Below are 27,963 nucleotides of genomic sequence, written 5' to 3'. Positions count from 1 at the left end.
CCGCCCAACTTGGTGTCGTCTGCAAACTTACTGAGGGTGCACTCCATCCCCTCATCCAGATCATTGATAAAGATCTTGAACAGAACTGGTCCCAAAACTGAGCTCTGGGGAACACCGCTTGCGACCGTCCGCCAACTGGATTCAACTCCATTCACCACAACTCTTTGCGCCCAGCCATCCAGCCAGTTTTTTACCCAGCAAAGACTACGCCCATCCAAGCCACGAGCAGCCAGTTTCTCCAGAAGAACGCTGTGGGAAACGGTGTCAAAGGCTTTGTTAAAGTCCAGGTAAACAACATCCACAGCCTTTCCCTCATCCACTAAGCAGGTCACCTTGTCAAAGAAGGAGATCAGGTTAGTCATGCCACTATCTGTCATGCCACAGATAATACAAGATACTGCCTTTAACCTTCCAGCTGCCTCTACCACTCTCACCCAGTGTGGCAACACTAACAAGATGATTTGTGCAGCCTCAAGGATAGCAGCTGACCACTTTCTGTTGCTGTTCTCTGGAAACACAGAGAGCTGGCCATGCCCTCCGGAGGCAGTGGGAGAATACCCAACAGAAATGGAGCCCAGGTCTCCTGAATCTAACCAGTGCTGCAACGCAGTGTCCTCTTGCACAGGCCTACACTGATCCTGCACCAGCCAATCCTTTTCTTTCTTGTTTTTCTTGTCTGTTCAGAAAGGGACATGAGAGGTGTCACACTGCCTGGGTAATGTTATGTTTGAAGACATCTATATTGCCAGTACTGGTGTGCAGGGTACTAGAGCTAGGCAGCGATAATCTGTCACTTAAAATAAGTGAGCATCAGACTTGATGCATAGGTGCACAAGCAGGTGATTCTGTATTTGTGACTTTGCATGCATAGAAAAAGGAGGCCAAATTAGGACTTCTGCAGTCAAGTCTGAATCTGTTGCACAAGCAAAATTCTTCAGCATTTTAGAATGAGCCCTGTGTTTGAACCATTAAATATCTTTGCAATGAATCTTGTTGGCCTGATGTCTTGAAAAACACAGTTTTCCAGATCTGTGCGTAACTTTATTATTTGTTCTTTCATAACAATATTTTCATCTTGAAGAATGGCTCTCAAAAGCTGGTTCTTAAAAGGAGAAGGGGACAGAAAACTTTAGATATAGTGAAGGGCCTTTCCTATGTTAATGACAATCAACACATAACAATAAACAAGTAACTCCAGGATTTTGGGGAGTAAACAATATCCAAAGGACCTGCCATATGAATCAACTATGTTTTTGCATATCTCACAGCTGTAGACGTGCAGTGCAAGTGACATAGGAGAAACAGCAAGAAGCCCATTTTTGTGCACATCTGGATTCTGGTTTGGTTATCAGGTCCTCATTCCTGTTTGTCTGGCAGATGTTGTGTGTACATTTTTAAGATGAGTTTGCAGAGGTTTCCAAGGGAACTCAGGGTCATGGTTTCTTTTTTTTTTCCATCTAGTCTGTGGTCCACTTTATCATAAAGGTAATATCAGTCAACTGTTAAGCCTTTTGCAGTTGTTCCTTTTCTTTATTGTTTTCTTTTTTTAGGCAGTAAAAAAAAGATAAAGAAGTAGCAAACAATCAGCAAGTGTAGCAAAGGCTATATAATTGGTGAATTTGCTTTCCTTTATGCATTTAAAATTATTAATTTCTTAGCAACCCGTAAACTAATCTCTGCAAAGCTATCTCCCTGAAGCACTTAAGTACAGTGTTTTCCGTTACATTAGAGCAAACAGGACTCAGGAAGAATTGGTGGGTTGGTTTTAATATCGGAAATCAGATAACTAAGCTCAGCTCCAGGACACTTGTATGAGTATTCCCTGGTGCATGCTGCATCAACAGCAGTCAGGGAATTGTTTTGCTTTTGAAGGACACAAGCTTTGGGTGTTGGGATATGTACAGTCTATATATATCGTTCCAACGCTGTTTGCATGAAAGTCAAGGAAAGCTTAGTTCAAATGTAGTTTTACTCAACTCACTTATAAACTAAAATCCTCATGTTCTTAAAAATATTAATATCTCTAAACTGTTCATCAGTGCCAAGTTTGTTTTGTCTGTATGCAAAGAATTAAAGACCAGGGTGGAGTTATGGGCTAGTCAAATCTGGACATTTTTGTCAAGCCTCATAATTTATATGCATTTTGAAATCTGAAACAAATATTTGATTGCAAGTTATTGGGTTGGAGGTAGCCTTCAGTCACCCGGTATTGTTGTTACAGTGGAAAAATGGTAGCATTAGTTTAATGTATTGTAATAGCACAGGGTAATGATCCTTAGCTCAGTAGTACTGAAACACCTTGACAACAGCAGTTGAAGTCAATGGGAGCATTGCAAGTGCATATAAAAGTGCAGTCTGCAGACCATTAGGCATAATTTCATCAGATCTTTATTGGAATAAAAATTGCACTTAAGCTTCTGTTGTTGTGTTGGCAATTTAGAAACGCTCTATCTGTGTACATGCATTTTACAAAGACTCGCTGTTAAACCAGAGATTAAGCTACTGCTAGGGTGCATGGACACTGGGAACTTATTTGGGTGACTTCTTTGCATCTAATAAGAGATCAGCAAATAAAGAGGTAAATCTCCAGTGTCGGTGGCATGAGGCCAATTTGTACCTGTAGAGGCCTTGGTCCATGGTATGTACAAATGCAACACACATACATTTTGAGCTAGTCTAGATACTGCCTTTTCAGTCTCAGCACTGCCACGCTGACAGAGCACAGACATTTATACAAATCTGCCTCCCCTTGAACAATTCCACAGGCCTACTTATTATGGGAGAAATGAGGTCTACACACAAACAGCACCCTTGCAAACCATGCCTCTAAGGGTATGCTACATGCTTACCTACGTACTCTATATTTTTGCACAAGGTTTAAAAACAGACACAGCTCTGCTAAGAAAAGTCCCAGAGTCTCCAAGCTGGTCACATAATAGTTTACCTCACCCTCAACTGTGTAGGGAGCGCTGCAGCCTGCTTGCTAACAGAAGAGGTGGCAGACATCCCTGGGAATTCCCAGCTGGGCACCGGGATGCATCCCGGCTTGTCTCTGAGGGCAGGCAGTGGCTGCTGCCAGACTTCCCTGCTCAGCCTTCCTCGCCACAGAAACCAGTGCACATGGCTGTGGGCTGATGTAGCCCCTGACCCAGCTCTTGGCCTCCAAAACCAACACAAGCTCTGAAGCTTGTCATCCCTTTCCTGGCGTTTTATTGGAATGTTTGTTTTACTGGAAATAAAACAAGTCAGGGAAAAACTTTAAGTAATTTACCATTTTTCTGAAGCCTAAGGGGAACTAATGGCTGCTAATTTACTAGCTGACTTCTGTGAGAGGCAGCAAAGAGAACACCGTCCTAAAAAGTCTTAACAAAACAATACAATACAGCTTCAAAAAAAAAATTCTTAACAAAATGCTTACATTACCAAAAGCAAAGAAGGCAAAGGAAATTCCTCTAGAAAATAGCCTCATGCCAACGTCAAAAGTCATGACAAGCCAGGAATAAAAGAAAATGAGGAGAAAGTAATAGGAAAAGGCTTAGCTTTGTGTGGTCTCTGGAGGATGGAGAAGATAATTGTCAACAACTTTATCATCTGGACACAGCTATTTCAACTATTCAAAAAAGAGAGGGCCCAGTGACCCCAGACTGAAATTAGCACAAGGCCATTATGCATGTCCCCATTACTTGGTGGAACTACTTTCCATTTTTATCTTTCAGTAACACACTTGGGATTTTTAACACCTTGTGCCTTGAATCTCAGCCAAACGATGCCAGCAGCCAGGAGTCACGGCAGCCTGCGTGGCAATGGCACCTGTAGTACTGCCAGCCTCTGCCGACTCACTGTAGGAAGCAAGTTGCCTTCAGTGAGCAATTACAATGTCCAAGTCTGACATTAGCTCTGGAACAATTACGTGCTTTGTGCAACGGGTAAATTTTATTTAGGAAAAAAAAAAACCCCACACTGCCCCTCTTCCCAGCTGATCTTGCCAAAGTCAAAACAATTCCACCAGGAAAGGGTTGTCAAAGCTCCTGAGCAGGCTGCAGAGCACTACTGCAATTCTCTTGTCCCATATATGAGGAGAAAACCAACAGCCAGCTCCATGCCCAGAAAGTCAAAAGTAGGCTTGATTACATAGGGAGGCATCAATTTGTTCTCACACTCACAGTATGTCATACCAGTGGGGAAAAAATGGCAATTAGCGTGAGCGCCACATCATTTACTTTAGCACAGCTTAGTCAACACAAATGTCTTCATTTATTTCCTCCCCCTGTAAGGCCTCCAGCTCACACTGGTGGTTCCTCTCCCGTCTCATTCTGCACAACTGCTGTATTTCTTTCCACCCATCTCACACACGCGCCCGAGCCATCTAGCCAGATTCCTTCAACCTCCTGCCCTTCTCTGGGACAGAAGTGTCCTTTCAGCTCCAAAGAGTGTCCTTGATTATCATTAAAGGAAATGCAGCAAGTCCTAACTATCTTCTGCCCCTTTGGAGCCCTTTTGTTGGTCTACCTTCTCCAGCAAGCGGAGTACCAGACTAACATCTCCCGTACCAGCCGGGCTGTGCTTTCAGCTTCACCTTCTCCATCCCCTCCTCCTTGTCTCACTCTTCCTCCCAAGCGCAGTCTTTGCTCACCCTATTAAGACTTCCTCCTCCTGAACACCATCGGTGTTTTTCCATTTGGATACTTCTCTCAACATTGTCCCTATCTCCTTTCTGCAGGTGCGATAGGTTAATTTAGTTTCCAAGTTCCTGTTAACCTTTCCTGTGCCTTTCCAGGGCTGATAGGCTCTATCACAGGATACCTCTCGCTGTGTGCTTGTACAGCACCTTGCATAATGAATCCTGACCTCAAGCTTTTCAAAAACATTATCAGGAATTTAAGCTTCTTGTCAAACCCAACAGAAAACCATCCCGCTGTACGTTTGCTGAAGAATATGTGGGAAAGGAAGAATATGCAGAGCTGACCTGTCCTCACGGCTCTTGGCACCATCCTGCAGTTTCCCTCTATCCTGTGCATTTAACCCTCAGCGGCAGTCATGCACCTCAAAAGCCTACCTGAATCAAAACAGTCTAATTTTTAATCTGAGCATATCATAGTTTAATCAATAATTTTTTGTGTGTGCCTACTACTTGTTACTTAATCTGTGAAATACAGTTCGGGGGGAAAAAAAATCCAGCCTGTAAAACCTGTTGGTGTAAAGATAAGCACTTTATTTAATATCCAATTAAATGTGGTCACCGGAGAAATCACAGCTTATGCAACTTTATCAGAAAAAGATTAATCTATTTCAGGCTTAACCCAAAATGTCATAAAAGAACTCATGAATTTAGATAGCAATCCACTTATTATCCAAAGACATTTTCCTATTGAGTAAGAACAGCCTAAATTGCTGCCTATATTTATTCTTGGTTCAATCAAATTTCTGCACTCAGTAGCTGCATTGATTTTTAGGACAATTATCAAACAAAAATGATGAACAAACTGAAGGAACATTATAGAGTCTTTTTCAACTCCACAGTAATCATTAGAAAATGCACAGCCTGCTCATTGATAACGGTTTAACGGCTCACAGGGTGACATCATCACATTTAGAAGATAGTCACACCCGGAAGGCAGAAGATTTTTTTTTTTTAATAGCATTACAATTTGCCATTTTAAAGTTAATTGTATTTTGCTTGGTGTTTCAAACTACACAGGCTGCACTGAAGTTACTTTGTTCATATTATGTGATCATGCCCAAAACCATGATTTTAAAATAAGGAGGCAAATAGTTGAATTTATTTATTTAAATTAAGCAGACTTTCTTGCCTGTCTAGAAACTGATACTCTTCAGTTCATTAGCTGAATTTCCCACAGGGCCTGCAAAGACACTTTTCATTTCTCTACTGTTTGATTTGTCTAGTTGATTTATTAAAAAAAGAGTATTCTATATTAAAATTATTGAATAATAACTATTTGGTTTCATCTTTCCACATTAATTATTATATTTAGTAGGACACGCATTTCACAGACAGTACAGAAAACCTGTTTTAAAAAAAAAGGGCATAGGTGTATCTGTAGAAGCAGCAGAGCAGCCGCCAGCTGCTGGGGTGCAGCACTTTTGATTTCTGTCTGCCGGGTCAGCCTAAGGCAAAGGGTTCAAGTGCAATGGCTAAAAATCATTATTAAGCAGTGATGTTTAATGGCCTACTTAAAATGAGTTCAATGATCCAGCCCCATTCCACCGAGTGCAAAAATACCTATCTGTAGTCAGTGTGTAAAAGGTATCATTTAAAAAAGCTGCAAGAGTATAACTCACACCTGATTACAGCACATTTGCTGAACTCCCCCTCTACGCTGCACATTATTTCGCAGTGCTCTACAAATACGGAGCTCATTTGCAAAGTTTGGCATGGATGTCAATTTAGCACAAATTTTGCAAACAATTTGGAGGATCATTTACGTGGACAGCACCTTCCTGTCACTGAATGAGAAACCTAAGCTTCAAGGAAGAGGTGGTGGATGTCCATTAGTAGACCAGCCCATGCTCTGAACACCCAAAAATCCAGTCTAAGGAAAACAGCAGCTTTACTTTGAGAGCCAAGCTCATAGACAAGAAGATGGGAAGCGGGAAATGCATTCCAGTCCATTTCAAGACAAATAACTTAGGCCTGCATTTGGGTCTATTTTAGGACAGACGAGAACCCAGCCTGGGCACCGCACCCAGGCAGCAAAGAGCCGAGCAGGTGGGAGTTGCTCCCATGCGGGGCACTGGCAAAGCTGCCGACCCCGCTGGCCCCCCGACGCCAGCAGCAGCTCCTGGAGGCGGCAGACCCCTGTCCCAGGCCCTACCTGGGACTGCAGGGAGCTGCCAGCCCTCCATGCCTGAACTCGCTGAGCTACAAAGGCTTCGCTCAGCAGAGCTCTGCCGTGAAGTGGCAGCAGCAGGATTCGCTCCTCCGTGAACCTCCAAAGATTTGTGGCAGGTACTTCTTAGTTGAACTTCCTCTGTGTCAGGTCTTCATCCCGTGCTCTTTATATAGCAGCAATTAGCATATCTGAGAAATCCCCATTCGGTGTGTTTTATGGTCTCTTCTCTGTGTATTGAGATAGTTCTGGAAGTTATGTGCAAGGATATGCCATAATTCCTAATGTACAACTGTCAGGAAATCACTCATGTAGTCACTGAAGAGTTGGTGAGGAAACTGATTCTGAACAGGGAGCTAGAAACTTTAATTACAAGAGAGAAAAAATGACTCAAGCACCTCAGACTGGTCAAGAAGCTCCTTTGATGCTCTAAAGATATGTCCTAAAGTTAACAGATTAACGTAGCATAGCATTTCTGAATTCAAATGCCACCTTCTGCCACCGATTGATATTCTGTATTACTATTGCTGACTTTCTTCAAAGTAATAACGATGTCAAAAAACAACCACAAGTATTACATCTCCATTTCTGGAACAAAACAAAGAAAGAGTGAAGAAAAAAGACCATCTTCCCTCAAGCAATATCTTCTTGACCAAAGGAAGTTCATACAATGTAGAAAAGAAATATCCATCCCTGTCAAACCCTGGTCTTGCTACCACTGAATGCAATGGCAAAACTCCTATTAATTTCTAGTGGAACACATGCGGTGAGTAACTCAGATGGAAGTGGTAAACCGTAAGTGACATAATAACTCAGGAACTGTCTCTGCCTCAAGTGACCTAAATGATAGGAAGAAAAACAGTGAGAAACATTAATTCAGAGTTTAGCAAGAAGCCTTTACTTATGCTTCTGTGTTAACTTCCATTTCCAGCGCAAGGTTATGGAAGAGTTTCATGTGCCGCTCTGCCACACGGCAAGCTGTAGCACAAACCAGAACACAGAACTGGGGGCTCAGTCTCTTCAGTTTTGCTCTCTGCTTTGACACCGATTCACCCTGGCTGTGCTTGCTCTGAGCCTGTGGCCAGCCGCAAGCATGTCCAGCCTCAGTCTGGGGATGGGATGAGGTACACGATCCGGGTGCACTATCCTGTCCTCTACCCCAACTTCCCACAACATTTTCCAGCTGGTCCCTCAGCCTGGACCACTGGCAAACAAGGCCAAGGGGAGCACGCCCGGTCTGCGGCGTAGCTGCCGGTGGCGCCATCGAGAACGGTGTCCCCATCCACCTGCACCTCGGCTAACTCCTCTGTAACCAGATTTAATATATTCTTTTCAGAGTTGTCATTAATGCTTACGAAGAGCTTTGAAACTCCTGAATGGAAGAGATTACAGTAGTAAAAGACACAGCATTTTTGGTTTATTGATGAGAATGCAACAGATATTATCAGAAGCTATAAACCCTCTCAGTGGGGAAAAAAAAAAGACCTGCTGTGTTTCGGAAGATGTCAGCTCTGTGTAGAGGCTCTTCACAGACATTCGGGACATGCTATGTGAGCGTGAGGTTTTGCCTCTTCCACCTCCCACAGAAGCTATGTCTACACCCAAGCCCAGCTTTGTGCATATTGCCGTACTGCTTATGGGGGGAGATGAGTAAGGCATTTTCCTCCCGAAACAGTGATACCACATCTGTGAAGAAGGTGATGGCCACCATCTAAATTTTCGTCCTTATGGGAGAGGGCAAGCTTCTTTAGAAATAACTGCAATCGTGCAGCTCGATTCTTTGTCAGGGGTGTCCTCTGGACATAGGTCCATTCCCATCTGGGAGCAGGAACTGCACGGGAAGGAAGGGTGCTCCCAAAGGCCTCCTCACGGGAAAAAACACACTGCAGCAAAAACCTAAAGTTTTGGGGGCTGCTCAGCCATCTCTAAGCTACTGAAGGATCTTGCATGCAGACTTTATCATAAATTACAACTGCTGCTTATGGTATTTTTCAAACTGTCCATCTCACATTGCATTTGGTCCTCCCATGAGGACAAAAATTTAGACCGTGACTAACCCCTCCTTTTCGGTGGGTTTCTCAAATCATAATTTCACTCTTTTCTCTTTAGGCTCCCACATAATTCTTTTCTCAGACTCCTCCACTCTTATGGGGCCCAGCTAATTCGTATGTCCTCTCTATCTATGTATGTTTAACTTTTCCTGCATGCTAAACATTTACGATTTGGTGCAAGAAAGACATTCATTATCTGCTTACGGTATTTTTCAAACTGTCCCTCTCACATTGCACTTGGTCCTCCATCCCATGCCTTTTTTCTAGACAGCATGCTTCTGCTCCAGACTGCTACTTCCATGAAATCAGAAATTAACCAGCTAATATGTTTTCTTGTATCAGATGTCTCTGATAATATGTTTTCTTGTATCAGATGTCCCTGAGATTGTAATTAAAATCGGAGAAGGCCTCTTAGAAAATAATGCGTAACTGCCAAATCATGGCCATTCTATATACTTTGTATTAATATTGCTTTTGACCGTGTTTGTAATCAATAATCTCACAGCTGTCTTCCCCTTTCCTACTTCAGGTCTAGAAGTTGTAGCAGTCACATAAAGCTGTACCTGCCTCTGCATCTGAATGCAGTTGTACAACTAGCTTTAAATAAATGCAATGTTTGATTAACAATAGATTACACTGCTGGTGTTTGAATACTAATAATCTCTAGCATGTGCAGGAAAAAAACCCATCATCTTCAACATCTCATTTCAAAATAGTTACAAAGCAAAGAGAGCTCCTTAAACATGTGTTAGTGATAAGAGTTAACAAGAAATACTCTCTGCTTTCCTCTCTTTCTAGCTACACAAGCTTCCCTTACAGCCATTTGCAGTAAATGCAGAGGAATATGAATAGCAATTTTTGGTTCTGAGAGAAAATCCTGGATCTCAATATTCCTGACCCTGTGGCTCACTGGCCTGAATGTTTTTTGTGTATTTATCTTCTGAATAAAATGTGGTGTACAGCCACCTCACACTGAGCCTCCATAGCTCAGAGAAACATGCTGGTGGGGAGGGAAGAGAGTGGGGCATGTATGAGGGAATTTGGGAAAGGAAATGCTTATCCTAAACCGTGCGAGAAGCAACCTCAGCCTTTCTGGCACGCTGGTTTTAACTCATGAAGTAAAAAAGGTACCATATTTCAGAACATGCGATTGTTATATATATAAAATACAATTAAGAGATTTGAAACTACATGAATACATAATGTACACATTTCTTTACAGATGCATTTTTCTCCAGACAGGCCGGTGCCTGCTTTAATTTGGAAGCTATCCATTTTCATACAAAGTTAACCAAGAGTGACAGGAAATCAGACGCCTACGTTATTTATCTTTTCTGAACTTAAAAAAAAAAAAAGCCTTCTGTTAATTACTTTTCTAGGAAGCTATTTTGTGATACCACAGGGATAGATCTTCCATATTCAGAAGTGCTACGGAAATGACAACTTTACGACGTGCAGGGTGAATAAAGTATGTTACATGCAGATATTTAAGGGTATATTTGTCTTCATTTACTGTAAGTGAATATGTGACCAACAATAAAGAATTTAACTGCTTCTGGCCTGGCTGGATGCATTTACAACAATTACTGGAGGTCTGACCTCTTTAACCTTATACATCAAGTGGCACATATACATTATTTATTTAGCTGGAATTAACAGTGATCTGTGAAGCTCGCTGTATTTTCCTTTGGTTCTCTTGCTCATCAGTCATAATTGGCCCCCATGAGTATGTTCAGTGGTGACAGTTTCATGTCACTGTGATTCATGAAAGACTGGGGAAACTACAGAACAAAGCAGTAAAATATTTTTCATGGATATTTTAAAAAAAAAAAATCCTAAACCACCTTTACATCCTACATGATCCCTAGTAGATTGCTGTGAAGACAAAGAGTAGACAGAAATGCTCTGCCCTGCTATAATTATTGCAAAGGAGAATGTGAGTTGGCATTAATAACTGCTCTGCAGAAGCAACGAGGGCTTGGATTCCACACCTGACTGCACACTGATATAACGCCCTAGTGTTGTGCAATGTAAGGTCTGAGAAGCAGAGTGCATCTAAGTGTTTCACTGGTAATCTGAAATCCACAGCAAGCCCACCCTCGCTTTCTGTCTGTACCCTAACCCTTTCTAAGCACTCCTTTGTTCAAGGAGCCACGAAACAGATGGGGAGGAGATGCTCAGCCGAAACCTCGTTTGGGGATAGCTTCTTGTGCTTGCAGGAGCGCCGTGCCGCAGCACACAGCTCCTGCAGCCACATCCAGGAAAGGACCACTTTCTCCAACCGCTGAATACCCTTACAGGCCTGGGAGCAATCCATGTTAATGGGGCCAAAGGTGGAAAAGCGAGAGCAATGCCATGTATCTTCTGAGGCGCATTTCACAAAGGAGGTCTATTAGACTACTTTGTTTCTGGTAGGGAGGATTTTTATTACATCCAGTTATCATCATCATAAGCACTACAATGGATTCAAAAAAATCAGACAAGATGTGCGATTAAAAACTTTTTTGTAGTTCTAGAAATCTTATTTCCTTCATCAATAACTTTAGTGCTTACCAAAAGGAACTAAAGAAGCAATTATACAGGGTTGTGGACATTTTTATGCATGCACTTTTGTATCAACTCCAGAGCTGATTCATAAACCAAAGTATCCACTCGGGGGGGGGAAGAAGGCAAGAGGAATACACTTTTCTCACAACGAACCATATTCTTACATCCATTGAGCTTTCCTTATCCCAAAAGTGGTTACTTTTCCAACTTTTGAAAAGATGGAAAGGCCAGTTTTACCAAAGGGAGGATCTGACTTATGAGAGATCTCAATGAACTGCCCAAAATATTTTTTCAATAATTAGGAAAAAAAAAAATCTCAGGGAAAAGTTGCAAAAAGGCATGTGCATACGTTAAGGAATTCCCTTGACAATCATAAGTTTACATCCAGTTTAGAGATTTTCTGATGATAGTCATCCTACCAGTGAAAAACAATGGGGAACAACAAGTGATTCAACATAGCAACAAATGCATAGCACATACCATATGGTAATCAGTCCATACAGAAAACTTTAGGCTCTACGTAAATAAATTCTTGATTTTCAAAAGCCTATAGATAAGTTTTGCTAGTGCTTTCCCAGAAAAAGATTTTGATATTTAATTCAAAAGGGAAAAGAAACTTGTTTCACTGAGGGTAGAAACAATAAAACTAGGGAGCTCTAGAAGTCAAGGAAAGGTGTCTAAACAGTATTTTCCTTCCACAAGAGCTGCCATGCAAGAATAACTGGAGAGATTAGGCCCACTGTGTTCAATGAAACTACCCCCACACACAGTTGCTGTGTGCCTCGGTGACTGCAAAATGCGAGAAAGGCAGAGGCTTGTGTCACAATTTGAAAACTATACCAAAAATCCATCTTTGCGCATTGTGGTCTCCTCTGTGTTTGTTAAGAGCGCTTCAAACACCACTCTGCCTATTTAATGCACACTTTCTTTGTAGTCCTAGTCTGTTGAATTCTCCTACATAAAAACAGGCAGTAATGCACAGCCCTCCCACAGACACACTCGAAGGTCCTGAATAACGCACGACTAGCAGGGATCTTTGCACCACACTGCTCTTGTTGTCCGGTTCTTCCTGTTTAACGTGGGAAAACATCCTTTATTTGTGGGGAAGGTCAGTGGTGCCATTACAGGGATGAATTGAGCTGTGTCTTCTTGTAAATGCAGCTTGCTAACTCATTCCCATGAACATCTGGGAAAGAAAACATCTACAACTGGCTCATACTTACAGTACTTACAGTACTTGAGTGCTGTGATTGCTAACTGGCTTCTCAAGCACTGCAATTCTTCAATAAAGTTGATAAATGGTAGAGGAGTATCAACACACTTAATTCTGCGTTTATGTCTCCAGCCTCTTTGGGCGCATCCTAGAACGGTGCCGGAAGAAGTCTGGACCTTCTTGCTAATGCATTCAATCTCTCCCTCCCTTTTCATCTAAATGCATCTTCAACTGCTCTTCTATTCTCACTTCTGCCTTTCTGGGACAGAACTGAACACCCTGGGAAGCAGAGAAGAAAAACCTGGATTCAATTCTTAGTCCTGCAACTGTTCAACAGGCTCCGTCGCAGCAAGGGGAAGGTGGTGTCCTGCCTCTGAGGAAAAGCACTTATGCAGATCTCCTCTAAACCCTTTTCCTTCCTCACGAGACACTGTCTCCCCTCTACTTTCCTGTAGATCCAGATATGCGGTATTTCCAGGGGAAGCATGCACTGATCATGACCATCTTCCCAATTTAGTCTACGCTGGAGCTTCTGTTGTGAAGTGAGGTGTAGCTGCACTTGTTTTTTCACACATGAACTTCCACCTCCAATTTTAAAGTGGAACGGAACTACTCATTATACACGCTATGCACCAAAGCTCTCCTTAAAAGAGTCTGGTTTTGAACATATTACTGACATAAAGTCCATATTTGTGAGGGTTTTTTCAGAGAGAGGGAAGAAAGGGAGGAAAGAGTTGTGGGATTTTTTTGCTTTCCATTAATGTATGGGGATAGAACTGATTGATAGGTGAAAAAAAGATTGCAGATTTAAAGAACACTTGCTAGCGCATGTGCCAGATGCTGATAGCTATATATAGCCACTCGAACGAGAATGACTGCAGAGAGTATCTTATCCAGGCAAATAGGAATTTGCCTGAGTAAGACCAAGGAAAAAAGGAAAAAAAAAAAAAATTTGACATTTAGTCTATTGTGCATAACTTCTGCTGCAGAAGTTGTGTAAGTACTCCGTGAAGTGGAATAAGAACATGTCCTCATGATGACCTTATGTACATTTCACATAAATGTGTTCCCAAATTTAACAGAACCAAATCTATCCTTTTTACCATTAGACTGCTAGTCATTTTTGAATACAACCTCGGTTTCCTTGTTCCATAACCCTTAGAGAAGTAAGCAAAGGACAACAGATAAGGCTTCTTCAATGTAATAAAAAAGTAGCATGCAGCCTGTAAGATGAAATTCAAAACCAGAACTCAGATATAAAGAACATGATTTGCCATCTTAGTTTTTTCTTATTGTCTCACTCAACACAATTTTAGAAAAGAGAGGCACTTGATTTTCCTGCCTCTTTTCCTCTATACGCTGGTATCAAATTTCTCTTCCCTTCTATCCAGTACAGTGGGTTTTTACCTACAGCAATATAATTTCTAAGTAGTTCAAAATGTGAAATAGCAGTACTTGAGATGATGAGCTATTATTTCTACAAAGCAGTATGATAATTTTGGAAGGACAGGGAAGTTGGGTATGGATTCTAATTAACACTGATGAACCTGGCTCCTAAAGATTAAATTCCCAAATGAGTAACTGCTACTTTTCTACACACAGGTCTATGCAAGTTATTGTCATTAAAACAATTAAAAAAAAATTATAAACTTCAGTCTGTGTCAAGATATTGAAGGCTTCCCGAAATTGATTAAAAATATTAAATGAGGTATTGAACTACATTAAAAATCAACCTTTTTCATGTATTGAAAAGTAATGGTCTATAATTTGTATTCAAGTGATTTTATTTCCAGTGAATAATAATTGTACTGCAGCCAACTTTGTGCCCTGTTTCTCTGAAAACCTCAAGGGATGTACAGAAGAGGATTTTGTACCCTGCTGAAGACACACACACTTTGCGTGACATTGCTTCTTATTCTTCAGTTCTTACAGGGAGGCTTAACTTCGTTTCATTATGTGTTTATTTTTCCATTGATGGTTCCTTCAAACTGGTAAACACAAATGAAAGTGCATAGGTATTAGCTATACTGATAGACTCTGGAAAGTACTATAAGCTAAATGCAAGTGCATGGAAACAGAGGACTCAACCTGAATGCATTAGTAAGTGGACTTGCAAATCAGGAGATTTGTAACAATATATTCTTGTTTCCTGGTTTTCTCTGTGCAACTTGAAGTTGCCTATAGCCACGTGATGTTCAAAATAAAACTAAAACGTCACACAGAAGTGCTCATCACTTCATGTGCCCCAACGCTGCAGGAACTGGGGAAATGGTCATTTCTCACCATTCACTTCTCTACTTGGTCAGGCTTGGCAGCTTCTCCCCTGCCCCCCAGTTTTTCCTCCTTTGAGTCTCATGTTTTATCTCACACCTACACCCTGCGCTCACATCTTGCTTCCCGTATTTGCATCTTTTTCCCTTACAGCCTCCTGCAGTTCCGTTTTCAGTTCAATTAAGCAGCTGTAGAACTTGTCAAGGCCAAGTTGAAAAGTATAGGCTTTGGACCATGGTATCACTATGAACACATTTTAAGAGCTGAAAGTAGAAAAAAAGTGTGTAATGACGAAATTAGGCCTGCAGACAGAAAGTGAAGGCTATAAAAGTGGTCCAGAGGGTGGTGATCAGTGGCACAAAGTCACTGGTGGTGCACCCCACAGCCAATACTGTTTAACATCTTCATTAATGAGCTGGACGATGGGGCAGAGTGCACCCTCAGCAAGTTTGGAGATGATGCAAAACTGGAAGGAGTGGCTGATACACCAGAGGGTTGTGCTGCCATCCAGAGGGACCTCAACAGGCTGGAGAAATGGGCCGACAGGAACCTCAAGAAGTTCAACAAGGGAAAATGTAAACTCCTGAATGGGGGAGGAATAACCCCAGCACCAGTACAGGCTGGGGGCTGACTGGCTGGACATGAGCTCTTCAGGGAAGGACCTGGGGGTCCTGGTGGACCACAAGCTGACCACGAGCCAGCAACACCACACTAACCCCCAGAGCACACTAACTGCCCTACCTAGCCCATCTCAGCCACACACCTTTTATTTTAGCAGACATAAAGCTTCAGTCCACCACCTGCGCTCCAGATACCCTATCCCCAAGCTTTCTGCTCCTCTCCTGCTTCCCGTATTCTCCTGGCTGCTCTTAAAGCAGTTTTCTGCCACTCTCATTTCTGCTTCCATATAGCTTCCCAGACAATGTTGTATCCTACTTGTCAGCCTGCTTTCCCTCACTATCATCCTATATGGCATCTCTACTCTTCCCATGGCCACTAGGGATACAAAGTCCTTCCTGGCCATCACCTTTAGCCCCACTCTGAACAAGTTTTGCCTGCAAATGTTCACAGGACCATGATAGCTTTTGTGCTGAAAGCTGCTTAAAACTTCTATCCCTAATAGGGGACAGTGAACATTTGATGCAAAGGAGAAGTTCTATGAGTTTGAAAGCAGAAATTTAAAAAACGCATGGAAATTCTTACAAAACTGTACTAGGAGATGTACGATACAAATAACAAGAATGGAAAAACATTTTGAAATAAAAAGAAGTATGATTGAAAATTAAAGGGAGGGTGGATCAGGCAAGACTGACTGAAAAAACTTTCAGTCTTGGTCAATATTTCTCCCTGTAGCAATACCAGTGGGTTACCAATTTCATCTTGTGCCACTTGGGATGGAAAATGTTAGAACAAAGGAAATGTCAGGATAAAGGAAAAAAAGCCAGGACTCTCAGCCCTCCAACATGAGATCTAAACATTGTCTTTCATTAGCTCCTGTTTCAAACCCCATCACCTGTAGTACCTACTATTTCTCTTCTGAGTAATTTGTCCATCATTTTTTGTAATCGCTTAGCTCTTTTATAACCTACAGGACATTGTTTTTTGTCCACCTCTTTCAACTTCAGTTAAATGTTTATATCATGTTATCAAATACTGTTTCATTAATACTGCATCCCGTAAAATCTGTGAAAACTTCAGTAGCTACCTTGCAGTCCACTCTCTCCTACCATAGCCTACATTGCCATCGGTATCTAAGCAAGTTAGTTTAAAGCAATCTCAAATACGTGTCTACATGTCTCTACATGTCTAGGAACTGCAGTATAAATTTACCCTTATGCATCGGCATGGATTACATACAACAAATGAATGTTTCTTTCCTGAGGTAGGCAAATTTGGAATGCAAATGGTAAATCCTGAATTTCAGACAAATGATTGCCTATCAAAACTCCTTTCCAAACTAGTCCTTAGAGTATTGCATACATGTAAAGGGGGAAAATTTGAAAGATCCAGACAATTGCCACAGGCATCTTTAACTCTAACAATACTTCCCACTTGCAGATAGAAGCACAAGTCTGAAAGTGGTAATAATAGCTAAATGGATATTAGTATCTGCCATTACATGATCTATCTGCACAATTACAGCAGTTTGTGAATGCTAAATTTGCTTATCAAATCTGGCTTAAGAGCCTAAAACAACCCCTTTTCAGGAACAACATATCACCTACGTGTTGTTTGGAACCGATGGAACTTTAACTTAGAGAAAAACCACATGGGTATAATGCCTAAAAGAGCTGAGAGAAGTAATTGCTTCCAGAGAGATTTCTCTCCCAAACCGAACCAAAGGGGGAATACAACAGTCAACTCCATTTCTTACAAACAGGCATTAAGAGGCCAGAGAACTCCACCAAAAATTAGATCTTTCTTCTCCTTTAACAATGCCAGAAACAAAAATGTTAAGACTTAAAACATCTCAAGACACACCACAGCTGTCAAATAAGAGTAAACAATCATTGTCTCTGCTCTGAGAGAGTCACGGTGATTCAGCCAAATGGAGTCGTTCAGTCCTATAAATACTATAAATTGTTTAAGTCATGGGAGCTCTACTAATTTGCACAAGAGAATGATGTGACCATCTTCGTATTGGCATACATGCCTCTGAATACGCCCCAGGAAAAAAAAAATCACCCTTTATTCTGCCAAAACCAACTATTTCCTCCCCATCCAAAAAGATCAAACAGAAAATCACAGACTCTGTAAGTGATAAAGCAAGGTGTCCTACTTGCATAACGGAATGTGAAATAAATGAACATAAAATAAGTCCAAGCAGAAATCTTTCATATCTACTGCTGATAACAGAAATGTTGTCTAGAAGCTTTTTCAGACATGTTCTCATACTTGTAGCATGGCTGGGTTTCTACAGATTGTGATTCTTTAGGAAGCAAACCTCAGTCTTCTCAGAAATTGGTTTGAAACAGAATCAGATACTATGAACTAAAAGGAGAGTCTCACTGCTGTATTCTCATCTATTCCACAAATTTCATATTGTTTAAGCAATTTATTTAGATTGCAAAATTACTTTGACATCATTGAGGATGGCAGAACTACTTCTGATCACAAACACTTCATTTAATCATTGCCAAAGAGAAAGAAGTCAATGAAATATGAACAGTTAGAAGTAATACATCTGCCTAGGGAAAAAAAAAAGAAAATAATTTAAAATATCCAGGCTTTATATGTGGACACTGAGGAAGAAAAGGCAGTGAAATAATATATACTACCTGAAAATGTGCCATTGTAGGAAGTGTTATGGTCCTGAAGACAGTGAGCATTTCACTGTTGAGATATCTTTACATTACTGTGAGGCTGCTATTTGTAATATACTATGTCAATGTTAAAAAAAAAAAACAACATGCAAACTAATATGTTAAAAATTTGTAGAGAGACAGATGCAATTTGCAGTTCTAAGACATCATCCATCCGTCCAAGGGGGTATGTCATAAAAAGCATAACAACACCTACCTCTTCTTGCTTAGGAATGCTGAACTTGGCTATCTTTGACTTGGTCCTGGCCGAATCAGGCTTGTTAGAAGGCACTCCCCTATACGACTTGGTCGTCTCTGCTGGTAACTTCAGCTTTGGAGACTCATCAGGAGCCTGGTCTTGACCGTCCATTGGCCTTACATGCACCCCAGCAACAGAAGAAGTTGTGTCTTTATGGACAAAGGATCAATGATTAGGAGAAAACCATCCCTTTCATTGATCCAAGACTACTGTCAGCTGTTAAAATAGAGAAATTAAAAAACAGTAAAGCATAAAAGATTTGGAATTGCCAAGGTGAAGCAAAATGTCTGCTGTAATTCAACTGTTGACAGGGATACTGCAAACTGGGCTTCGAAGCAAGAGAGGGCGGGAAGTTTTGGACGCAGTGCCCGCCACCATGCTTTGCTGGCCTCTCTTGCGCTTGAGCTCCTCCTTCCGAGCTACAATTGAGCTTTGCCGGCTGCTGCACTCTGTTGACATTGTCTCCTAGTGTGGCCCTCAGTGAGCTTTGCTGGGCAGTGTTGGAGGAGGAGGAGGAGGAGTTGGGACTCGATGCATAGCGTTTTAGTTTCTCCAGACTGGATTTTTGGTTCGCCAGTTTGAAGTCACCCTTGTGTGACTCCAGCGACCGGTGCCCATGCTTGCTCGCTCTCTGCTGGCCATCCGAAGCAGCATTGTGCCCGGCCTTCTGCCAACCCATCGTGGTGCTTTTGCTCTGCTGGGCAGATAGGGCTGCTGGTGTGGAAGAAGTAGTGCCGGAAATGGGAGGAGGAGGCGGCGGTCTCGAGTCTGCAATAAGATGTTCATCCAGCTTGGGGAGAGACGTCTGAGGAACCCCAGGTTTTGGAACCCCAACAAGGTGGCTCTGGTTTGATCGGTCAGTTAACAAGTCCTTCATTTCATCATAGTTGCCCAGCGTATTCTGGATGCGATTCGAGAGCTCATCCCCCTTGTTAGTCTGCAAAACAAAAAACGAATGTTCTGCAACAGTCAACGTAAGAAAAACAAAATTCCCTGCATGCTTCTGCTGAAATCCTTACTGAAGTAGCACTGCCTTATTCAGCAGTGGCGTTGAGGGATGAAATCGAAAATCCTTATTGTCTCTGAAGACACTTGTCAACATCTTAAATCTACCCTGAACTGGAAAAGCTATAAAGGGCCTTAGAGTATATAAAAAAAGAAATCTATCACTGGTATCACACTGTAGTTAAAGTATATTACCTGGAAACTAGAAAATTTATTATTGCAACTACACAGAATGGTTTGGATTAAATCTGACCATGATAAAACTTTTCCTATAGCCCAGTGCAAGCTCTCCTTCAGCCATGAATGAAAACACTGTACTCCCAATTTCCTTCTCTGCCTGCCTAAGTTTTCACATAGCATCTGGGAAGCCACACGACATCCAGCGTAAGCACTGAAGGAACTCACCGGTCTAAGCGAACCAAATACTCCGAGGTGACTTGAAGACAGCTCGTGGGACAATGGGAAAACTACAGATGATTATATCCCTTCTTTGAAAATACTGTCAGGATGCTCACTCCAGGGCACTCTCCTCTTCAAAAACAAAGGTGAACAGAACCCCCCAAATTCTTCACATTGCCTAGTGCTTGCTGTGTGCAGCAGGGGGAACACAGCCACCCTCCCTCCCCTCTAAGATTCATCATTGTCTTTAAAATCATCCATTTACTTCCTGACTGAAAAGGCAGAAGCTCCACAAAGAAATAAAACAAGCAAATAAGACATACTGGAAAAGATTGAAAACCCTTGCTTTAAAAAGCCACTGTAAGCAAAAGGGTGTATCATTAGCATTTATGCAGCAAAGATTTTTCTAAACCCTGCCAAGATTCAAGCATGTGATGTTCTTTGCTTTACATTTTCAGAGGAAGACAGTAATGAGCCAGTGGTGTTCTCCTTTCTCTCTTCCAGACACGGGGTCTGGATGGGAAAACTCCCATTGATCTCAGAAGGCCAAGCTTTCATCTCAAGACTCCCTGTTTTAGAGAAAAACAGAAATAAGGAGAAAGAAGGGAGTAAAGGGAGTGGAGAAACCCACTTAAAGTTATATAAAAAATACGAAAAATGTAGCAGCAACATCAGTTACTCTGGAAAATTGGGGGTATTTTTGTTTTTAAGCCTTCAAATAAAATTGAGTCACTCAAACAAAAACGTAAGGGAAACTCCCCCAGTTCAGAATCTTTTTTTTAGAGTTTCCTATTAAAAAACCTGAATCCAAGCAAAAATGCCCTGTACATGAGTGCAGCGATTGCCACATGCTAACTTTCAGAGGACTACAGCGGAAGCATTCCTAAGTCAGACAGTAGAAGCAGTCCTGTCTTGCTTGAAACTTGTCGCCTCAAATTTCAAGGACATTACCTTGTAACTATGTAAAATACATTACAGCTAGCTTTCTGATATGCATTTGTTACAATGCTAACAGAGTTTAATATATACCAAGAATATATATTGAAGGGAAGTGGGAAGGGAAAAACTCAAAAGTGTTGCATCCGAATCATTCCTTTGCAAACTTGGGATAAGATGGCTCAGCCACTACAGCCTGATCTTTTCTCTGCATATGCAGCTGTTGTTGTCACAAGGACAATAATCTGCTACGAAAAGAAATATGAAGCATTAATTCACAGAAAACAAGTGGCTTAAAAAAAAAGGTGTTCCTTTGCTTCACAGGAATCACATCCATGTCCTAAAGAAGAGGAAACTATTAATGAGGCTTCAAAGTGGGAGGCATCACATACATCTGGAAAGAAAGAATGTTGGAGATACACTCATGTCTCCTGGGGTAAATGAAATGGCTTCTACACTTGGGCTTTGCCTTGACCAGCAGAATTACTTTCCGGACGGCACAGAAAATTTCCCTTTTACCCAGTGGATCTCTTCTATGCTTCCAGTGGATCCTCCACCTCGTGTAGATACCTTCTAGAGATGTGTTTCCAGCTTCCCTCTAGGGAAGGAGATCTGCCCTTGGGCCTGCACCCAGTCTGATTCAGCCAGCCTGTGTGTGTGAGGTTTCCTTCCCTGCCAGGAGCATGGCGACAAGGACCACCAAATGGAACAGGGCTCCTGACACCCACAAGTCTCCTACAGCACAGACAGCTTGTGGGGCAGCTCTCCACCTGGCTGCCTCTAGGTCCATGAACGTAAGAGAATTTATGTGCAAGTTTTGCCCCTGGAAAGTCCAACTTCCCTAACAGAAGGTCCATTCTTTCTGATGCCTGCTATTTGGATGGGAAGTAAATAAAAGCCTAATTTCAGATCTGTAGACTATCAGTAGCCCAGAGAAGTCAGCAGATTGTCTTCTATATGCATGTGATGTGAAGGTCACAAGGAAACACCTCATATTGAGAGATCCCAGATAACCACAAGAATACCTGTAGAAAACCAGTCTAATGCCTGTACCACAGCACATGGTGGCAACTGGTCGGTGTTGTTTATTCCTTCTGGATGCACTGGGGACAACCTGAGGCGAGAAGATTTTGTGTTGAGCTGATCTCATCCAGAAGAGTTCACCTACATCCTTTTGGGATCATGATGGGGTCTGAGGTAACTTGTTATGAGCTTTAGATGTAACAGTCTGTCCTATTATTTGCTCTGAAATATTGTTGGCCTTATTTAATCATTCACATAGGGAAAACACGGTCACAAAATGAGTAAGTAGGAAAAGCATTCTGTGCAAACATTTCTAACTTACAGTGCTCTGATATTCTTCTGCAATGCAAGATGTATCCATGCATTTGAAGACTGCAAGATTCAACACTTCTAAAAATAAACCTCATGGTTGCATGGAAGGTCATCAAAATTTTTTTCTTCATTAAAAATACTGATATTGTTAATGTCCAGGAAATATCCGGAATGAAACTCCTACTTTTTACCCCCTGTAAAAGACATTTTAAGTAGAAGATACTTGGTTTCCCGTAATCCTTCATAAAGGGTTGCTATGGATACTTTGAACAGGATAAAGGGCAACCCGAAGAGTCAGGATTTTTCAGAAAGTCTGATGTTACCGGAGTAGTGATACATGTCAAGGTGACAGAGGACATAAGATTTAAGAGATTTCCAGTCTGCCTTTGATTTTCAGATATGGCCTTCTGAATGGCAAATCCTTCGGCTTTAGCTCATGTTTCTCAAGCTGTGTAGAGGAATACTGAATTTAATCAGAGCTTGCGGCGAATGTCTGCTGTAACTTCATTTCCCTCTGGAAACACCTAAAACTTGAACATGATCTTTAAAGACAGTAAGATTGGGTTTCACAGAAAGGTTTCCTCTTTTGCAGTCAGCCTTGCTCCAGGATAAGATCAAAAAGCCCAAGCCACAGCTCTGCACCCCCACACTGAAGGTTCACAAATGCTTGGATGAGTTCAGACAGCGCAATGGTCCATTGCCAGTGTACACATGACATTCAGAGTACGCCACTGCTGAAGTTTTGATGTCCAATACTGTCAGAATGACTGGTCATCCCAAGCAGCTGTGACTGTCACACCAACAGAGCTGTGGGTGAGCTATACTGCTGTACTGGGTTTTGCCTTTCTCCACGTTTCCTTGACAAAGCCAGCTGCAGGATGTATTTCTGCAGCACCTTCTTTACGTGCTTGTCCAAAATAGGGACACAGTGTTTAAAGATAAGAAGCATGGGTGGAGCCATTGTTCTGATCTCCCCATAGGATACCCACTCAGTATCCTCTCTGCTTCTAGAGGTGGCAATGATTTTTCATCCACTCCTATTAAAGTTGATGGAATTATACTGTGGTTGCATAGAGGTGCCTTCAGACATCGTAACTCAGAAACTACTGGTGTGTCCATGATACACGAAGTCTGTGCCATGACAGTCAGTACATTGGCACACAGGTAATAATTAAAGTGCACAAAATATTCCAACTATACCACTTTTATAAGTGATTTGAGCTTCAGTATTACCAACTTTAGGTACCGCAGACAAAATGGTATCAGGGGCCCAGCAAAAGGATGGGCCCTTTTTGTGAGGGGTCTATTTGATTGGATGTACCAAATGGAAAATTATTAAGTCCCCATTGCAGCAGAGCCCTCACGAAATGCCAACACACAGCTCACAAGCTTTTCAGGCTTTTTCCCATGGATTAGCCCTTGATTGGTCTCACAGTCGACTTTTTCAAGTAGAGTCTTGAGGAGTTCAAGACATTTCCCGTGGTTTCTAAACGCCTTTGTAATGAATCTGAAATTCGGGCAGCTGGAGGTCAGCTTCAAGGCAGACAGAGCTGTCTTCTATCAAGGGACATGGTTTGAAAGTGGTAGATCTTTCTTTTTTATTAGGGACTAGAAACAAACAGCAATCTGGAAGAACAGCAAGGTAAAAGCTGACCCTGGAGCACGGGCAGAAACACGGAAGCACGGAAGCCAGGTGCAGAAGCCAAGTACCAGGTCCCAAACAGGACTCCTGGAAAGAGGCACTAAAGCACCCAAAGCATCAAGGACAAGTGATGCTGCGTGGAGGGAAAGGCTTCGCAGCGTGGTGGTTGTAACAGTAACTTGGACATTACTGGAAGGGCACAGTAGATGATACATGATGGTGCTTTGATGCACGCAGGCAAAGTCACTGGGTTAGCTGCAGGAGAGGAGCAGCCCCCATGGGATACCGCTCTCTGGTCCTGTTCACAAGGGCTTGGTTTGCAGGCTTCTACAAAGTGCAGATCCTGCTTGACCCTTCTAACAGGGAGTGGGGAGAGATGGTTGTGCCTCATCACACTACTGTTACCACGAGGAATAAAACGGGGAGTTGAGACTCATAAGTTACCTCTGCCTTTGGTGAGGGCAAAACATGTCTAGCAGACAAATTTTGTTGGTAATGCTTATAGAAAAAAAAAAAAAAGCAACCACCAAGATATTTCATTACATTAACCTTGGCCAGAGCACAATGTTTACTTTATTGCTTGACCTTCACACACAATTCTAACACAATTGTTTTCTTCTAAGTGTTGCAAAAACAGGGCACCGTCACCTTCACCTCCTAGTTTTAATTCGATCTCAAATATTGTTAGGATATTTCTAGTTTATTTCATTCTTGTGTGCTGCTGAACATTATAAGAAGCTTATCTATCTCTATATATATATATAAAATCCGATTCTCAATGAACCGTAAATGTTCTCTGCGAATTTTGTGAGGCTAGCACTTGTGGCAGGGTGCTGAAACCTGGACAATGCCTTTGCCAGGCTGCATTTTTGTCCTGTGAATAAATAAATAAATAAATAGCCACCCAGCTGGGAAGCATCTACCTTGTACGGTTCACTGAAGAGGGAGTAACTCGTGTTAAACGCGCCATCCTCCTGCTGGGCCTCCTGATTTCTCCTTTCCCATTCTTTCCTTCGCAGCACGTTTCTATCCGGCTCATAGACACTGCAGCAAAAAGAGGAATAGCTTTTTAAGAGTTAAAAGTTAGCAGGCAACATATAAACCAGCATGAATTTAAAAGTGAAGAACTCTGGTTTGCAGACAGATGGCAAAAATAAGCAAGAACATGAATCAGATGAATGCCAGTCCAAGCAGGCTGGGGAGGCTCAGGTCTCTGGGAATGCTGGTGCTTTCTTCACACAGAGAATAGATAATTAAATTCTTACAGAAGAATAAAAAAGAAATCACAGGGCAGGATCTAGTCTGTGCAGAACTTCTCTGCTTGAAATGTGACAAAGGAAATATCTAAGCAACTTTGACAAAGACTGAAAGTACTCTTAAGGCAGATGGTAATTACAGCTATGAGTAAATAGAAATTATGAACATATTTCCACTTATGACATATCCTCTGAGTGTTGTATGAGAATGCTCCTTTTTTCACATGGATGTGTTTCTGTAGTGATTCTTTCATTAACTAGCTCCCTAAAGAGCTGTTAAAACTACATGCTGTAGTGGTTTCCACAGTTAGGCTGCTGCTTCTGATCTCTGTTAATCAGCCAAGTCGTGAAACTACTACTGAAACAATTCCTCTTTCTGATGGATTTGACACTATCACAACTTCAGAGCATGAATTAATGAATACTGGCACGATAGTGTATGTATGGCTGGTAGAGTGTAGCTGGAGAGAGAATAAAATCACTGCATTACACAACAGTATTAATTTTTAGAAATGAACTAGTCTGGCTCCAATACAAACATCCAGAATAAAAATTAACTTTTTTTTTTCAGAATTCTAGTTTAATGCATGACAACATAAACCAGAGAATCCCTTCCCTGGATTTCCACAGAACAACTCAGGTTTGCACATTTCAGTTTGTTATGTTTTATTCTCCTCACAGAGGAAACCAATGTGTCTAATAAGGTTTATGTGTTATTTCAGGACAATGTGACGAGTATGCTGATTGCCTATTTTGCTTAGCTCAGCTAATGCCTTTCTTCTGGCACTGTAAATCTGCAAAGTAGAAATATATATTAATGTCATGTAAGTGCACCATGTGTTAATAAGAAAAAGGTTGTCTTGCTAACCAGCTTCCCAGTTAGCAAAACATATGTTGCATCGGCTACCCACGTGACGTTACCTAGTACGCCTCAGGCAAGGCAGTCAAAAGGCCAACAGCTATCTGATTCTAATTCAAGACTTGAGAGAGCTGAAAATACATAGGATATGTTAGACACTATTAGTATTTAAAAACAATGCCTTAGCAGTCACCAAACGAACACAAAATCTTATGTTTACTTGTTAAAGCTGCTAACTCAAACTGGACTGCGGAGCACCCTTCTGATGGGTCTGAGGGCATCTGAGGGCAGGTGCCAAACGCCAAGCGGGGCTCTCAAACATGGGGGTTTGTTGTGAAACACAGGGTTTCAGTACAGCAGGTTGGAGGTAGCTTCCAACCACCGGTTTCTTTATTCCACTTACAGGTGGCTGAAGTTTTTTGGGGTTTTATCCCATATTTTTCATGAGCAATGCATGTTATTCACACCAACACCCTCTCTTTGAAAAGCAGTGTAATGAGGAGGCTATCGTAGGGGTGGAGTTTTGGACATGGAAAATGCCTTCCTCCAGGAAGAAGGGAATAGCGAAGGCCTCCCCACGGGGTCCCTGTGAGCGGAGATCATCTGCTGCACATGCTGCCGAGGCCAGAGGTAGAGCAGTTGTCATTTACTGCTACGTGAGCAATGGTCCTCGGTTACTACATCATGCTACCTGACTGTACTCCCATCAGTTAAGTCAGGGTAAAAGACTTTCTAACAACAACTTCAGTGTCTGAAGCAGACTTTCTGCCACCCTGAATAGCTATTGTCCCGAATAGCTGTTGTTAGGTTGGGTTTTTCTGGAGTTGCAGGGATCAGGTTGTAACTTCATCCTCAGCCACATTTCCCCATGCAAAACCTCTTGACTCTTTGAGAAGCTTTGCATTTGGACTCTAGCCTGCAGTCAAATAGAGATGGGCAGGTCCCCTGAGATTAATTATAATACTGATCTCTACCTGGTTTCTAGGAAGTAAACAAGTGCAGCATTCTCCACTAGGCCTCATACAAGTTTAAAAATGCACTGGTGTGATACTCCTAAAGTGAAAGGACATTTTTATTCCTTTATTTTATGGAGACATGTTTGATGAAGACATGCAAGCCGTCAGATCTCTGAACCCCCTTCCCGAATGAGAAGTTCACTGTTGGCAATGCAATGCACAACCTGCAATAATTCAGAATGATTATGCAAATGGAAAAACCGTGTGACAATGCCTAATATGCCATCTATAAGCAGTAAGTTAGGAAAAGCTACAAGTTGAGAGTTGTATTCCTTTGGTAATACCAGATGGCAAAATCTCTAGCATTTGTGAGGCTGCTCCTTATTTGCATGAACATTGCACTAATCACATTTCCTTAAACGTATGTCACCAAATGTATTTATTTATTTTGGTTCAAGGAGAATACTGCCAACTGCTATAATTGCCTTTATTGCAAACACTTCAGTTAATGGAAAATGATTCTTTTTAATAGTTTTATTCCTTCTTTTCTTAAAATTTGTAATTTAAAACAATCCCAAATGTACATGTACCTTTTTAATCGTTTACAGTGTGTGTCTTTTCTATAGCTAAACCATGGAGAACAGGTTCGTGAAAAGCTCAAGGTTTTTTCCTCATTGGGGCATGTGTGCGTATGTGGGTGATGTATGCATATATATGTGTTATATGCATGCTCGCACATCACTTTATTGATGAAGAGTTTTGCTAGTATGGGCCAAAATGCTGAAGCAGTTTTGCAAGACTTGGAAACCAAAGAACATGCAATCATTAATCTCTCAAAAGTCAGTGTCATTTCTATTTGCTTCATACAGGTCAAACTCCAAAAGAATGAATTTAAGTAGTTTTTAAATCATACAATCGTAGAATCATAGAATCATTAAGGTTGGAAGAGACCGCTAAGATCATCAAGTCCAACCGTCAACCCAACACCACCATGCCCACTAAACCATGTCCCTAAGCGCCTCATCTACACGTCTCTTAAATCCCTCCAGGGATGGGGACTCAACCACTTCCCTGGGCAGCCTGT

General features: G+C 41.7%; 1 protein-coding gene across 1 annotated transcript in view; it reads right to left on the bottom strand.

The window, feature by feature from the left end:
* The window catches only part of AFF3 (AF4/FMR2 family, member 3), a 350,596-nt gene that overhangs the window by 261,151 nt on the left and 61,482 nt on the right, over positions 1 to 27,963 (bottom strand). The window contains exons 2-5 of the mRNA XM_009323844.1: positions 24,732 to 24,852; positions 19,106 to 19,428; positions 18,816 to 18,976; positions 18,450 to 18,640 (exon numbers count right to left, since the gene is read on the bottom strand). Of these exons, the coding sequence (XP_009322119.1) occupies positions 18,450 to 18,640; positions 18,816 to 18,976; positions 19,106 to 19,428; positions 24,732 to 24,852 (796 nt within the window). The remainder of the gene's footprint in view (positions 1 to 18,449; positions 18,641 to 18,815; positions 18,977 to 19,105; positions 19,429 to 24,731; positions 24,853 to 27,963) is intronic.

This window comes from Pygoscelis adeliae, unplaced genomic scaffold, assembly GCF_000699105.1.
Source record: "Pygoscelis adeliae isolate BGI_AS28 unplaced genomic scaffold, ASM69910v1 Scaffold425, whole genome shotgun sequence".
Lineage (NCBI taxonomy): Eukaryota > Metazoa > Chordata > Aves > Sphenisciformes > Spheniscidae > Pygoscelis > Pygoscelis adeliae.
The sequence above is the reverse complement of the archived record's forward strand: the minus strand, read 5'-3'. Positions and strand labels throughout refer to the sequence as shown.